At 39.4% G+C, this 16,417-nt stretch overlaps 1 protein-coding gene across 3 annotated transcripts; it reads left to right on the top strand.

Annotated features, from left to right (window-relative positions):
- Positions 1–117: 117 nt before the first annotated feature.
- Positions 118–16,250, top strand: TNFRSF17 (TNF receptor superfamily member 17). 3 transcript variants are annotated; one of them, XM_064672867.1, is made up of 7 exons: positions 118–684; positions 6,088–6,178; positions 10,673–10,739; positions 11,792–11,915; positions 14,261–14,620; positions 14,763–14,894; positions 15,648–16,250. In XM_064672867.1, exons 5-7 carry the CDS (start codon positions 14,506–14,508, stop codon positions 15,902–15,904), a joined length of 504 nt encoding a protein of 167 aa, XP_064528937.1. In that variant the 5' UTR covers positions 118–684; positions 6,088–6,178; positions 10,673–10,739; positions 11,792–11,915; positions 14,261–14,505; the 3' UTR covers positions 15,905–16,250. The 3 variants fall into 3 exon arrangements, with proteins under 3 accessions (XP_064528937.1, XP_064528936.1, XP_064528938.1); XM_064672866.1 differs by having other exon boundaries at positions 13,957–14,620; XM_064672868.1 differs by having other exon boundaries at positions 11,870–14,620.
- Positions 16,251–16,417: the final 167 nt, after the last annotated feature.

The raw sequence follows: 16,417 nt of genomic DNA, 5'->3' as shown, positions 1-16,417 counted from the left end.
GCCCGCGGCTGCCGTACCCGCTCCCGGCAGCCTCCCCGGCCGCCATCGCCGTAGTTTTTATCTCCTCGGGGTCTCGCCCCGCCGCACAGCCGAGGCGCGGCGCCAGAACTACAACTCCCATCAGACAACGCGCGAGCCCATTCGTCCCGCCTCCCTGGGACAGACGGGAAATTGAGTTGCCTGCGTTCTCTGTGCGCGGAGGGACTACAATTCCCGTCAGGCTTCGCGCGCGCCGTGCGTCGCTGCCGGCCCCGCCCCCCTGCAGGAGAGCGCGGACCGGGAGCGGCGCGAACGCGTGAGGGGGACGGGACCGCCCGGCCCGCGGGGACCGCCCTGGTGAACTTCCATCCGTGTAAAACCGCGCCGCGCTCGTCCTGGACAGCACAGGTGCAGAGTGACAGACACTGACAGCACCTGCGCTGCGCCCAGATGAAAGCTCCCGCACGTGCTCCTGCGGGATGCCACAGGCAACACTGCTGTACCTGTCCAGCCGAAAGTTGGCAGGATGCGTAGAGTCCCAATTTTGCTAATTCAGCACACTTTGACTTTATTATAATTTAAGAAACGATCCAGTTAAGCCAGATTCAGCAGGACTTGTCAAATACTGAGGCCCTTGACTGGTGTGACTATTAGAAGTTATTAAAAAAACCCCAACCTCCGCAAACCTGAAATTATTGCTTGAAGGTAGGTGTGTTTGGAAGAAACAGTGAGGGACGGAGGGGAAACAAGCAGAATTTGGTTACTACTGTGGCAGCATTTCATCTTGTCAGGTTCAGTGTGAGTGTTTATAAGCAGACAGAGCAAGTCCTTGGGAGAAGGGAGTTTCTTGGAGTGCTGATGTGCAAGGACTGAGTCATCTGCAGCAGTATTTATATTAGAACTCTGTACGACAGATTACAGAGTTGTTTTGAAACCAGATGGGCTTAGAACTACAATATAAAGGTCTCCGTTTGGGACAGAATCCGGTGCAGTTTTGACTGGAGAACACCAAGTCTCCTGAAGGGGCATTTAGGTGACATAATCCTGACACAAGGGCCAGAGGGTTTCTGGCTGCACACCAGCAGCAACGTGTACACCCTTGGCAAGCAAAAAATTCTGCATATGTTGGTAGAAATGTGGGCTTCCAGCTGATCATATCTAGGGAAAACACTACTGTACAGGGCAGCCCTTATAAAAATAATAAGAAAAATATCCCCACTAACACCACAAAAATTAATTTTGGAAGAAAAAGTGTATTTCACATGAGAGACTATACAATTCTGCTAAGTTGAAGTCTTTTCTTCAAGCAGCACCAAGAGTTTGCCTTCACCAGAGCTGAAAGAATGAGTTTTAAAGACCTTGTGAAAGCCACTCTCTAGTGGTTCTCTGGTGCCGAGCTCCTTGCCAGTTTTAATACACAGATTGCCACAGTTTCTATTGTTCAAATTGAGTATAATTAAGCGAGAGTCTCACCTGTGTTACTGTTGTAATATTTAGAATTTTGTTAAACTGCAAGTAAGTTTCTCATCTGTGCATGGCAATCGTGTATCTGTTTAAAAAACAAAGTAATATAAAAAAGTAATATACAATGAATTGTGTTTGGTTTTGTTTTGTTTTGTTTTTTTTTAATACTAACCTTTGCTTGTTAGGTGACATTTATAAACCAGTAGGTGTCTGATATATTTCATTTACTATGGAAACAAGGTAACAGCATTTTGAGCAATGGAGCTCGTGGGTTACTAGTGTTCAATAACAGACAAAACTCCAGTGGAAAGCAAGCATCATGCATTCTGCTGACCCACTGACTTGTTATTTACTGTCACTATGAGCATTTAACAGCTCAGGTTTAATGACTGCAGCACTGCATTGCAAGCTTGTGTTTTGTTTGAGCCCTGACACAGCCTACAAGTCAGGAAAGGCTGAACTGGAGGCAGGTGCTGTATTTTCAGAGCAATTAACACTTACCTTAAGATTACCAGCACAGACAAGACATAGAAAAAACTTAGTATTGGTTGTGTTACCCAACCTTTCTTTCTTCCTGGACAGGTACTTATTCCCTAGGTACTTGCTAGGATATAAACAATTAGTCCACAGAATTTCAGAAGATGCCAGATGTCCTTCAGAGTGTACAAACCTGTTTTGCAGGCTGCTGCACACAGGAACTGTGTAAACTCAAACACTAAATTTTTAACAGGGCTAGTAGTTTGTTTTTCCACTTAGGAACAGCTGGTACTCAAAGCAAAACCTAAGTGGAGTCATGATAATCTTACTGGCAAAATATCTACTGGAGTGTAAATGGTCCCGCTCTTGAGCTTTTAAAGCACTATAAAAGCTTTTCTTGTTTAAATCTCTTTTGCATTAAAATGCTTAGAATAAATATACCAGCTCTTCATTTAATAATTACTAAAAAAGCTTTTTTTTTCTTGAGAGCCATGCATATAAATCCACCCTCACATCATGACTGATTTACATTATCAATGCACTGCTTAGAGAAGGAGAGTCTGGCCCACCTCAGGGTTAAGATGTGGGACTGGGGTGCAGAGAAACTGTCCCCCACATTGTCACAGTTCCACCATCCTTGTGCTGCTGTGTTAGACCCTTTGCTGAGTCAGTCTAGCTCGTTAAATTTAGCTACAGAAAAATCCACTTTCTTTTTCCTCCTGGGCTACTGAGATGAATCAACTAAGAGGCATTTGACAAATGCCAGAGCTGGTATAAAGTAAGAATGTGGAACAGGACCTCCTTTGGTGAGAGCAAGCTACTCACATCATAAACTATCTCAAGGGAGCTTCACCAGTACTTTGCAGCCTGTGGGAAATCAGTCCTGTGGCAGTGAAATGAAGGACCTCATCCATAGGATATTAGGAATAGTGGTCTGTACTTTAGTAGTACCTTCCCTCCAGGATTCTCACAAGCACTTTACACTGGCAGGTACACCTGTGCAATACCAGTGCTTTATTCAGGTGAACTGAAGCACAGGAGAAAGATATATTTCACTAGAAGGCTTCAAACAGGTTACCAGCTTCAAACAGTCCCCTGCTCACTAACTACAGGTGACTTATCAAACTCCATAAACCAGCAGCAGACTTTAAAGGGAAGGAGAGTAGTTTTATGGTGCTGGGTTATGAGTGAGTTGACTCAGTTTGCCTTGACATCAGGAAAAAAAACTTTTGGCTGGGATTGGGAGGAGCGGGAAAGGAACACAACTTCCCTTTCTGGTATGGCAGGAAGCTGAAATCCAGCTGATGCACTGTGAGCCATGCCCTGCAATTTAAAGTGATTCAAATATGTTGTTACTCACAGTTAAACAGTAGTTACTCACTTATATGAGTAGCCTGATATTTGGAATTGCTTTGAAGTCAGAATGAGCCTTTAAAAACAAAGGCAAGAGAACGTGTTATTTACTCAGGAGGAAGAAAAGACAGGAGGTAAGAAGGAAATTATTAAAAGTTTGACTAGGTGCCCAGAGATGACAAATTAATATTCTTAAAGTTTGGCAAATTCTGTGAAGATGCAGCTGAGAACCAGAGAGCAGAAAACACAACGATGTTTCAGCCTGATGGCTTTGTCAAGAGCCAAATCTGTTCTAAGCTTTGCTGGGTTCCTGTAAGTGTAAGTGAACCATAAAGAGGCTTTTATATTTACACAAGGGTAATCCAAACTAAGGTATCTTCCCCTGGAAATATCTTTTCACTGATTTGTTTGTTCTAACGCTGCTGTTTAACAAGTGCTCTTTCGCCCCTGTTCCTCTCCCTCTGCCGGACACGGACAGAACTGCTAGGTGTTGTTTCACAGTAATGGATTTTAAGCTATTTGATTGAAAGAGTTTCAAATAAAAGTCTTTTTTGGTTTTCCAAATGTAGTGCTGAAAGATAAGCTCTCTTTCACAATCCATTGTAAAATTACTCCAAGTTTGCAACTTAACTCTTACACATTTCATTGAGTGTTGGTGCTGAGTACTCCTGAGCTGGATTCTTCTCCGTGAGGACTCCAATCTAGAGTTAAAGGCTTTCTTTTGGAGCAATTGAACACATACTGCAAGCTTCAAAAGGGACATAAACCTAATTTTTTTTTTACTTTAGATAGCAAAAGAAATGCATGGATCTGTACACCAAAACACCAGTTTATATTTCCCTGTGTCCATCTTCTCATCTCTCAAACAATTCATGTGCTCAGCTCATTATTTTCCAAGGTAGTCGTGTGTCTCTCAGTTTTGTATGTAAACACAGCCTTTCTTCCTCTCTAAAAATAAAGACTGAAAGGTCTTCTTTTTACAAGAACCATCCTTTTTTCAGGTGGCTTTAACTGGGGGCTCAGAGTCCTCAGCTCTGTGATCTGTTGCTTAGTTATCCTGTACTGTTCAGACCTGAAAGATCTGTACATTGAGTGCTGGCTGGTTTTTTGTTCAGGATGCCTCCCTCTGAATGCACAGTCATTGCAGATACTCCTTAGACAGAATTTCTTCTGTGGTTTTGATCTTATGAGCCTCCAGACTGAAAAACAGGAGGAGGAGGGTGGGTTAGTAAGTAGTTTACTGTCAAAACTGTTTGTTATGTGCTCAGAATAAACAAAGATGGGGGGTTAGGTGTGCACATTGTGAAGAACCTGTAGATGGTTTATAAACCTTCTGACAGCTTAAAGTGGTGTAAACAGCAGAAGGAATTGCTTAATGTGGAAGGAATGTGCTGAGCAAGGAACGTGCGCGTCAGGGAAGGGAAGGATGAGATCACTAATGATGTGAACAGTGGCTGAGTGAGGATTAGAAAGGTTAAAGGCAGGAGGGGATCTATTTTGAAGAGAGGCAGAGACTGGTGGTTTCAGAGATCTGAAAGCCAGGTGTAGGATCGGTGGGAGGAGGCATTGGGTCAGTTAAAATACATGAGCTGCATGAAGGAGCTGAAAATAAATCTTGTTAAGTACAATCCAGAGCTCTGTTCAACAGTTCTTATGCTTTCACCTAGATTAGCAACATTTTGATTAGAAAATTACATTCTGCTTCCTTAGAGTAAATCTGTTTTCACCTATACATGTGTAGAATGTGGAGATTATAGATTCCTTGGAAGTGATAAAAGGAAACACAGGATATTTTTGCTCCCTGTGACCTGAGACAAATTTGAGAATCTCAGGGGCTGGGATGCTAAACTGACAGAGCAACAATGACAACTTTTAAGTACCAGATCCTCAGGAGATGTTTTTCCCCGGGCTGTAAGCTTGTATTGTTCTAGCAGGAGACAAGTGACAAAGAGAATTTGCAATTCTAGGTACCATCAAATTGTCAGCTTTGTAGCTTGATATATTGTCTTACCTTGACAGGTGAGACAATGCAGCAGAGGGGCTGCCATTTAAAGTGGGACTTGTAGTGTGACACAGAGGCACAAGGCACCAGAAACAGTGTGGCAGCAGGACCAGGGCACTGCTCGTCCCCCTGTGCTGGGCACTGGTGAGACACCTCGAGTGCTGTGTCCAGTTCTGGGTTCCTCACGACAAGAAGGACATTGAGGTGCTGGATCATGTCCAGGGAAGGGCACCGGGGCTGGGGAAGGGTCTCAAGCACAAGTGTTATGAGGAGCAGCTGAGGGAGCTGGGAGTGTTTAGTCTGGAGGAAAGGAGGCTCAGGGGGACCTTATTGCTCTCTACAGTGGAGGGTGTAGCTTGGTCTCACAAGTAACAAGCGATTGGACAAAAGGAAAAAGCCTCTAGTTGTGCCAGAGAAGGTTTAGATTGGATATCAGGAAAAATTTCTTCACCAAATGGGTTGCCAAGCACTGAAAGTCGTGGAGTCACCATCCCTGGAGGGATTTAAAGCCACGCAGATGTGGCACTTGGGGACATGGTTTAGTGGTGGACTTGGCAGTGCTGGGGGAATGGCTGGACTCGAGGATCTTAGAGGTCTTCTCCAATCTGAGCAGTTCAATGATTCTGTGATTCTAAGGTGATTCTCCACTATCAAACAGAATTCAACTGTGTCTTTTACAAATATTTCTGGACTGTTAATAAAGAGTGTTTTTGAGATAATGAAAATGTTGAACTTAGTACTAAAAATATCAATAGAGGGTGTTAATGCAGGGTAGGGAACATGCTGCTTATTCACACCCTTTCTTACTGCAGTGACTCCCTGACACAGAGAAGCTCAAAGTTGTCATGTCCACTGTTGGATTCCATAATATCTCTGGGCCAGATCTCCTGCTTTATGAATGTGGTAAGAGTTTTATAACACTTCTGTTTCATATGGAAAGTTTTCCATGCTGACTTGTCTGCCTTGAGGGAGGTGGGAAAAGAAAACTAGTTCCATGTGGGATTTTCATGTGCTTTCTTTTCACCTTCTTAATTCTCTGGAATTCCAGTTGAGGGAGCATGTTGCCCATTAGAGATCCCTTAGGATTTTAGTTTCATTAATGACTAAAGCAGAATGGCATTATTGTTATGAAGAAAGAATAACAGTGTCATGGGATTTTTAAAGCTGTTCTTCTATGGCAAGTTAACATGTTAACATTGTTGCAGAAAATAATTACTTCATTATGAAATGGTGAGAATGAAATAGTGAGCTTGTTTCTAAATAGGCCTAATTACTCCAGAAGTATTCTGTGCCAGTGTTCTTATTCCAGAGAAGGCAATTTGCACGGGGAATTATTCTGGAATGGCCATGGCTAAATCAATTACAATTTTTCTCCTGTCTTAAGAGAGAGCACGTGTTGGCACTGTGATGCTGTACAGGAGAATTTGAAAACAGTGACTGTGTGTCACCTAAACTTCTCCACAAACACTGAATAGCTGGAGAATTTGGTTAAAGCTACCAGAAGAAAAATTCATGTTAGACTTTAGTGTATGCCAAGCACTTCAAATCATTTGTAGTTGTTCATGCACATTTATTTTAATTGTAACTCCATTACTCCTGTTTGCATTATACCACTGATTACTTTTTGTTTGTTTTGTCCACTTGCAAAGTGCGTGGGACATTATTTTTCCAACACAAAATGAAGTGCTTACATGAAGAAATGAAGGAAAAAGAAGATGTTTACATTCTGCAAAAACTATTACACCAACATAAAAATGTCACTGGCATTCTAACAAGCATTGGCTTAATCCAAACTTGCACAATTACTGTTTTATGCATTGTCCTGAGTAGTTACATAACTATTTTGGCACATGTGAAATGTCAGAAAAATGAAAAGGTATCTTCTTTCCCCAAAGGGTCAGCACTGCCATATGCTGGTTCCCAGCTAAGTCAGCTTTGAGCATTGTAGGGGACACAGAAGTTGTCTGTGATTCAGTTGATAATGTTTATACTATTGTTATTTTAATTACTATTTTAAAGGAACATTTTTCTCTTCGGTTGTTTTGTTCTTTAATCTTTTCTGGAAATAGTAGATGTAGCAACAGTAACATCACTCTTTTCAAAGCAGTCATCTAATTAAAATGTGCTGAACCAAACAGACAAAATGCACATTGTTCTTGATTTTGCCCTGTGTGCAAAAGACATTAAACAATATTTTGTCTAAAAAGAGCATTGTTCTGTGCAGCTTGTAAAAGTTAATGAGTATGATGAATCCTTTAATAGCTCCTTCCTTTCCTTTCCTAGCAGTGTGTACCCCATTCCTAGAGCAGCTTATCTCCTCCCAGCCATACAGCTGAGGCAGACACTTCACAAAACAGGCCTTTCTGAAAAGAACCCTTTCAGAAAGTTTCACTGCTTTTTTAGGAGGTGATGGTCTGTAAAAGCTGCTGGTCCTTGAAGTGCAGTAACTTTGGGGAAGAAAAAGTAGTGGTTTTTTAGTATGTACATTGATCTCACAGATTTTTAGGATTGTTGAGATGAGATCTTTTTAAGGGGTTTTTTTTCTTTGGGCTTAGTCTGTAAATAGCTTTAGAGAACCGGAGAGGACTCAGCCCAAGCCTGTGCTATAAGATTTGACAGTGTGGGTCAGTTGCCTCAGTGAGTGAAAAAAAAGAGCTGTGCCAGCACAAACCACCAGTGTAGAAGCAACTATACAGCCAGAAGAATTCCTTTGTCAGCCCAGCTAGTGTTGTTTGTGAAGGGAATGTAACAGTCCTAGCAGAAAACCCTCTTTCTCTTGCTAAGTGCTATGTAATTATGCCAGCAGAATTTCTGAAGTACATTCAGGCAAAAAAGCTGGCATGGGCATGAACAGAGAAACCCCAAGCAGTGCCAGAACAAAACTTGGTTCCTGAAGTTCTGTGTGGTAAATAGACCTTAAGGTACTGTTCTGTGACAGATGAATTTCAATCTTTATGTTTAATTATTGACATGATAGTACTACTTGTTTCCATTTTTCCCTTCAGAGTTTTCATTCTATTATTTTGGCTTTGATGCTCACAGTAGCTATTTTTCAAATTAAATAGTGAAAGATAAAATTCCCCTTACTTTTTTCAGGTGACTATTTTCTGTCACACAATACCAATTTCACATGTTAGAAATGAGTACTGATAAGGATTGCTGGCAGTCTTGGGTTTCTCCAGGTGTTTAAGGAAAACAACAGTCAAATCTGGATTCATGTTCAGTGCTTGGTGTGCCCATGTTCTGCCAAAGCAACGTGGGACTGTGGATGCTCTGCTCACATATGGAAGGTTGTAAATCTGGAGTGTGTGTGTGTATGTTTGTGTACAACTCCAAAGTACTACCTCCTGGCCTGTGCTGTGATGTTTACTACCTGTTCTCCCTTCACCAGTAACAATTATTTGTTTTCTTGAAATCCTGTTCAGTAGTTTGATACCCTACTGGAACTGATAGTATGCTGAAATTATTCTTCTAGACAACAAACAGATGTTTTACTGCTTCCCAATGCAGATTTGAAGTTCAGAGAAGAGTTGCCAGTGATTGAGAATCACATTAGGAGAGCAAATAAGTATTTATAAATTGTCCCCAGGTGTCACTCCTGAGTCAAACAGAAACATTTTAGAAGCAAATCCGAGAACTGGTTTTTCCATTTCTTTTTTTTTCCCCCTGTCATTTCTGGAGTTGACACTTTCCTTCTTAAGTTTATTTCCCATTACTCTCAGTAATAATGTCAACTCCAGCAGGCCAGTTTAACCTGTCTGAAATATATCATCCTTAGAGGAAATCTTGGGCAGCTTTTAAACTTAAGTTAAAGTAATGTAACTGCAAAAATACCTCCCTGGCAACACCTTGTGGATTTATGGTTAAATGACTGATTATTGTATTTGATAAATCCTTTCTTGTTTTGTACAAATCTGCTAATTTCTGTCATCCTTTTGGAGCAAAATCACATGAGAAGGAAAAAGCATTTATTACTATCAACAGGTAACTATGTGGAAAGCCAAAGCAAGCTCTGTAAATCTCATAACAGAAAAAAAAGCTGAAATGTAACTTTGCTGGTAAATAAGGCATATATTTATTATTCCCTAAAGGCAAACATCACTGTAGGAAAACCATCATTCCATCCATTGCATATTTGTGGGTGTGTGTTTGAACACTACAAAGAACAAAATAGTGTTCTGCTGAGGGGATTTAATGTGTATTATACAAGACAGTGGATACATTATTAACAGAACTACAGTTTCTAAGTAACAATATCCTTATCTTAATGTCACTTAATGAATTTTTTCTTAATGCTTCTTGGTTTTGTTTCATTTATTGGCTGAATCCAATATTCTACTTCACAAACAGCTTCTAAATTCAGGTATTACTTCTCTCCTAATAAAGCCAACTGGCATAGTATGCTTCTCCCAACAAAATGCTTAAAGTTTTGGGTTTTTTAAAACAATGTTAACTTCCTTCTATCAAATTGCTCAAAATTGAAGGTTGCACAAGAATCTTGTTAAGACAGAAAATGTATTCCTTACTCCTGGACACAGATTTTGAAATACCGTGTGCTTTAGATGTGTGGCAAGATCTGTCAGTGGGAACTATTGCTTATGATGATCTTCTGATTATATGCCTGCTTTCACACCCTTGGGAAGTAGGACTTTTGAATGTTAGGATGTGCAGAGAACAAAGGCAACAGGCTGTGACAACTGTAATTCCTCACAGTTTTTCTAACCATATTTTGCCCTGTTTTGTCATTCCATACTTCAATGGAACTGTAAATAGTACAGGAGGAGAGGCTGTGACTTGTATGGTGGCTGTTTGTATGAATGGCACATTAAAGACCCTTTACTCTCATTGCTCCCCAGTTTCCTACGTGTGAAAAATGTATTGCTTAATAATCAAGGATTTGTGTTTTGGGAATTAGTTTACCCCTACAGGCTGTAAGCTTTGGGAAATAGCAGTCCAACTGTGGGAGGAAAAGTAGTGCTGTAAGAGACAGCATCATTCTCCAGAGGTCTGATGAAATGAGCTGCATTTAACCTTTTAATTGGGGGGAAGTTTCCCAGAGTTTGATTGAAAATATGAGACTTCTTTGTATTTACTTCTTGTCTTATGATAAATATGTTTGAACTCTAACTAGCCATGTAGGAAAACTGTTTCTGGCCAGCTGAGAGTGAAAGCATATCTGCCACAATATCTTGTGATCCCATACATATGATATCAAATAATTAGACATAAATTAATTTCTACTGTACTTAGAGACAAGACTTTTCAAATTAAGACTAATTTCAAATTAAGAAATTAGTTCACCAAATGTGTACTTCTGTGGTGGACTTAGTTTCACATCCCCACTAGGTAATCAACCCTTTCTTCTTTTTCTGTTTTGTTTCTGGCCCTTTTTTCCAGGCCCTAGGAAGTAAAACTCTGGGAACTGTCTGGATTAAGGAATTAAAGCTGCTTGCCATGTGGTCAGGTAAGCCCCAGAGCCCTTCCTGGGGCTTCAGAGTACAGAGAGAAGAGCAGGACTGTCCCTTTCACTAACACCAAGACATTTAACCAGCTTAGCTCTATATAATCTAATGACATCTTTGGTGACCTCCAGACCAGTCTTACTAACTAGACATGAATCATTTCTGTGCAAAACCAATCTGATTTAGAATATATCTTGCTACATTTGGGTGACAAAATATTTTAGGAATTGCTATGTTAACACTTCTGCATATCACGCAGCAGATGGACTAAAGTTCACTGACAGGATGCTGTTTTGGAGAGAGATGTATTTTGTGTAGACAAGAAAAGCTCTTGCCAACATGAAAAAAACAGATGCACTTCTTCTGCACTAGGAAAACAGAGGAAAGAATTTAATAGCAAAAAGCAAAGTAGTTCTGAAGACTCTAATAATACTACCTGTGATAAGAATTATAACATTAAGTTACTTTCACTAATAGTTGTCTCACAAAGTAATGTAGAGTCTTACAGTCCTCTCTTTAATATTTTTCCCAGAAGTCCTATATTTGGGTTACATCTACTGGGAAGCACCAATAGATCATCTTCAAAATGTTCCACATAACAGCGCTGAATTTTTAATATGCCTTGAGAATCTCTGTTGTTGTTTTTCTTCAAATATCATCTGGTCTATGCAATTTCTTCCAAACTACTGTCAGTGTTGCCCTGTCAAAACATGTGCAGAGGGTTATGGAAAGGGGAAGAATGTGCATTGCCTAGAAGACATAAAACTGTGCAAGGTTGCCATGGTTTGCTTGCTTCCACTACCCCTCTGAGCTGCTTTGGATTCCCAGTGACACCCTCAGCAAGAGCAGCACCTTCGGGTTCTTTTCACGGAACACATCAAGACTTCAGCAGCTTTGCCACAAATGGTAATTTCTTAATCTACTTGAGAAAAGCAATGTTGATTTAATCACATGAGCTTCAAACTTAGAAATAGAATGGGTATTTTGCACCTCACTGAAATGTTGTTTGTTTTATTTGTGCATGTGTGGGTGGTTTTTTCCTATTTTTTTTCAGATCATCCACAAAGGTAGTATGATCTGGAAAGGAAAAGATTGGTCCACGTCCTGAACTTATAACTCTTTGTTTCACCAGGCCATCCTAAAATGATTCAGACCAGTCAAGGTGACCTTAGACCTATGTGAGTTATTTAAGTTTTAGAAAAATTCTTGAGTGGTATTTTGAGAACTATCTTATTTTCCAGAAATAATTCATCAACATCTGTTGCATAATAATATCTTTTGGAATGTATTTTGCCTGTATATTACCAATGATGTATTTTTCCTTGCTTTAGTGGAGCACAGAAGGCTCAAGTTTGGTCATCTTTCCAGATTTCAGAAGTGAAATTTCTAAGTTTCAGGGTTGAAATCATGTCTGCATCAACTGCACCAGAGAAAGTATTCTTACTGTTTTGTTAATTTAAATGGTGGTTGTGTTGAGAACTTCTGTACATTCCCCCTGGAATTTAGAAATCATATTTGGGTATAGGGAAAAAATGTTATAAGCAGTGTCTACACCCACTGTAGACATATCTTATTATTTCTTTCCTTGCTTTTAGATCAATATATCTCTTATTAAGCCCCTTCTTCATGGTTTTTATGAGCAGTACCACATCATATCTAGTAGGTATCAGTTGTAGGACACATTACAGTAACAAGTAGAGCAGGAGTGCGTGATGAAGCCCAACAAAGGCAAATGTAAGTTCTTGCACGTGGGAAAACACAATTCAGGAGTGCAGCACAGGCTGGGATCTTTCACTGGAGTCAATGGAATTATACTGATAAAAGCTTAAAGTGTTGGACCCAGCTTATCTGTCCCGAAATCACTTCACTACCGTGCAGATACTTTCACGAGTATCTGCCATCTTGAGATCACTGTGGAGGATGTGACTGTCCTCTCCATGACTGAAAAGGTTAAACAGCAGCTTCAAACCAAAGACTCAAATTACTCTGTGCACAAGCTTCATCAGAAACGTGAATGATATCCGAGCCATAATCTGGGTTTCTTCCCCAGGAGTGTAAATATATGAGGCAAATCAGAACAAGCATTGGCTTCCCAGTGAAATTTTTGGCATCACCTGTGGTCCTTATTTTCTTTTGTCACAACTAAACTGGATTTTGTCAATTCCTATTTAGCCACTAGTTTAGAATAGGGAGAAAAGCCTACAATAGAAAGCCTTCAGCTGTGCACCTGGCCCATAGAAACAAGTGCAGAAGACACAATAAACATTTCCATCTGCTAGAGACTAGAATACAGATTTGTTACACTGTTCCACTCCAAACAGTTTGTGTATTCCCACATGGTTTATTTTGTGGGAGAATAAGTCTCGTACATAGTAATGTGGTATGAAATCACAGTTTCTTATACAATGTTTTTCTTTTCTCTTTCTGTAGTCAAAAAGGCAATTAACTTAAACATGGCAAAGAGAAATTTAATTATAAATAAGCCTGTAATTCTGATCTAGCTATGTCAGTGATACTGGATAGGGGCAGTTATTGCTACTTGCTAGATATTACTGGTTAACTTTGTATTTAAAGTAAATTCTATAAGATTAAGCCATCAAGATACAAGTTAGCTGTGTGAACTGTTTTCATTGTGGCAGTCTCCTGCCAAAGCTTTTTCTTTTTCCTGTGAGAAGACCAAATACATTTTCAGAAATGTTACATTCACTGTGTATACATCTACCAGGCTGGGATGGAGGTGTCATATACACCTGTTTTTCCATGCTGGGTACTGCAGTTATAGCACAGTGACAGTCATGTATTATGGAAAAATAAGGGAAAAATGCAGATAATGTTTTGAATAAAAATTTTAAAATATTGATAAAGCTTTTCTTTCATCATTAGAATGTAATGTTATTAAATGTCTCATATAACCATGGTTATAAGCAAAAAAATAGCTAAAACCCTAAAAATGAACCCAGCAAATAAGCCTCTCCAAACCTAATAGACTAGACAAATGAGGCTAATTTGGAATTGAGGAGCAATATCTCAATGACCAAATCTCTAGATTTTGTCATTCCATTGTACCTGAAGGTCTTAGAAGTATTTTCTACAACACAATCACGAAGTTCTTGTTGAACTTGTAATTTAACAGTATCTCTTTTAAAATCAGAACCCCATTCATTTACAAGAAGTAATTATTTCATCAGCTATGTGTTTTAAATGTTGTTGTCCATCCAGGGAAACAGGTACAATGGAAGTTGTCTGAAGCTGCAGAGTGAGTCTGTGGCAAACCCGGGAACTGAACTGGTCATACCTTCTTCCTGCTATGTCTCCTGCCTCTGGTTTTTTTTTATCTTTGGACTGGGACAAAAAGTAAGCATTGCATATTATAAGAAAACATGATTACTGCAGCCCATCACCACAAAGTTTTAGAGACAAGAACAATTATTATGAACTCCTGTTTGGAGATCTTTTCTATGATTTGTAATCTTCAGCACCTGTCCAAGAAATGCCTTCTATAAATAACCATTTTCTGTTTCAGACAAGATTGGTGCAGCTGCTCAGTTTTTCTACAATTGTGAATTGCCAAAAAAAGGAACAGTAATTCCTTGGGGACCTCAGAGTTAAATCCCTTCTATGTAACGTGATACTATGAAGTGGAGCTGTGATGGAAGTCCATTATTGCTGGCTGCTCTTAGAGTTGCTCAAACTGAGAAGTCCTTTGTAGATGATCCTCGCTCTTTTACAAATTTCTGTGGCTTTGTAGTTCCATAATTACTGCCCCTGATGGCACCCTGCCCCAAAAATGAATACTTTGATCATTTGCTGCTCTCTTGTACGCCTTGTCATCTCCGATGTTCCAGTTCGCCACCGCCTTCGTGTGAGAACTACTGTGAGCAGAGTAAGTGTGTTGCTGCAGCATTTTGTGGCCGCGCTGGGCACTCTTGTGTTGTATTTTACACAGATTTGATGTGTTGGACGTGTTTACTGTACATTAGTTATTGTTTATGGATTAACTTCATGCATCTCTTTTATTTCATAAGGTACCGATTCAAGTGGAATTCTTTGGATTTGTTTGGGCTTAGGAGTCATTTTAATGCTCACTCTGTTCACCTTAATGGTCTTGTTTAAAAGGAAGCGCCTAAAGCAGTCAAAAGAAAAACTGGAAAACACAGGTGAATAAATAAGATTCTTTATAAATAATCTGAGATCATTGTATATTTTAGCTACTGTTACCATGTACAAATTTTGCATGTCATTTATATTCCTGATTCTGATGACTGTCTTTGTTGGATTGTTTTGTATTCCTCAAATAGTCTCCATGAAGTTATCAAAGTTATTAGGCAATAAAATACCCAGATGGTGACTTGCAAAAGCAGGAATCTCTCTTTGTGGGTTCCAGATCCTGCCAGGATTGTATGGTTGTATATTCATACCTGGCTTACTTACTGGTGTTTGAGAAGTCATTTATGAACCCTCAATAGCAAAAACCTTTATAAGGGTTTCACCCTCTTCTCTTTGACTGCAAAAGGAGTTCTACACAGGTAGAGGATACGCATTCAATATTAGCTTTTCATCTTATAATAATTTAAATAATTTTATTTAGTATTGCAGTGTGTGAGAAGTCTATGTGGTATATTTTGTGACAGTGAAAAAATTTAATCTCTTTTTACATTTTACAAATACTGTATTTGTGAGTGTTCAGACAATAAATAATAACTTATTAGAAAATATGTGTTTGATTACTTCAATGCTTGAAGTATAGCAGTTATATTTTCATGGAACAAAAGATCATCATATATAACTACATCTTAAAACTTTCACTAAGGTTAGAACATAGTTGGAACATAATGAAATTTGGATCTTTAATAACTGTATGTTTGGTATAGGATGATGTATGTACTATATTAACTTCTTTATATTTACAGACTCCTCTGTGGAGCTGAATAATATTCTCAAGGCTAATACTGACAGCAGTGGGAATACAGAAGAAATTAGACACACACTTCAAAGTGAAACATTAATGTATTCAGTGGAAGAATGCACTTGCAGTGACTGTGGCTTGGTAAAACCTCAGACTGGCTGTGAAACTTCATTTCCATTACCAGCTACTGAAGAACGAGCAACTGTTCTAGTTACCACAAAATCTTTTGATTATTGCAACTATGTTCTGGGTGTTGGATGACTCTGAGAGTAGTATATTTTTACTGTGTAATAATAACTGAGTTATTCCAGTATGGTGATTAATCTTAATACTTGCAGTCAGTGGAAGAGGTAGTACCTTGTCCTTATAGATCTTCCATTGAGCTTTCATTATTAATATTGTCATGTTATTTCTAATGCTAGTATTTCTCTAGTCAAGTATTTCTACATTATTCTCGGGTACTAAACTAGTTATTGGAATTTTTACTTTCTGAAAGTCCTTACAAAGGACAGCTTTTGCTGCTCTTAAAGATTGTATCTGCTTACACCAGATATATACAAACCCGTCAATAAACAAGTGTGCAAATATATGCTTTATGTTAAACTCAGATCTTGTGCCAAAAATTACTTGATGGGACGCAAGGAATGTTTCAAGAGGCAGAAATGAAGACCCACAGTACATCCTCAGCTGTAGCTCCTATGATACTTGAAATAGGAATGTTCTAACAATGGATCCTTGTAGAGAATGGAGTCCTCCCGGTTCAGAAGGTATTGC

This window comes from Pseudopipra pipra, chromosome 16, assembly GCF_036250125.1.
Source record: "Pseudopipra pipra isolate bDixPip1 chromosome 16, bDixPip1.hap1, whole genome shotgun sequence".
NCBI classification, from domain to species: Eukaryota; Metazoa; Chordata; class Aves; order Passeriformes; family Pipridae; genus Pseudopipra; species Pseudopipra pipra.
This window is presented reverse-complemented; position numbering and strand designations above follow the sequence as displayed.

Excerpts from the sequence above, each read along its gene's own strand:
- TNFRSF17 (XM_064672868.1), top strand. The coding sequence starts at position 14,506 with ATGGCACCCTGCCCCAAAAATGAATACTTTGATCATTTGCTGCTCTCT. Across the intron at positions 14,621-14,762 it reads TGAGAACTACTGTGAGCAGA|GTACCGATTCAAGTGGAATT; the intron begins GTAAGTGTGTTG and ends TTATTTCATAAG. Across the intron at positions 14,895-15,647 it reads AGAAAAACTGGAAAACACAG|ACTCCTCTGTGGAGCTGAAT; the intron begins GTGAATAAATAA and ends TTATATTTACAG.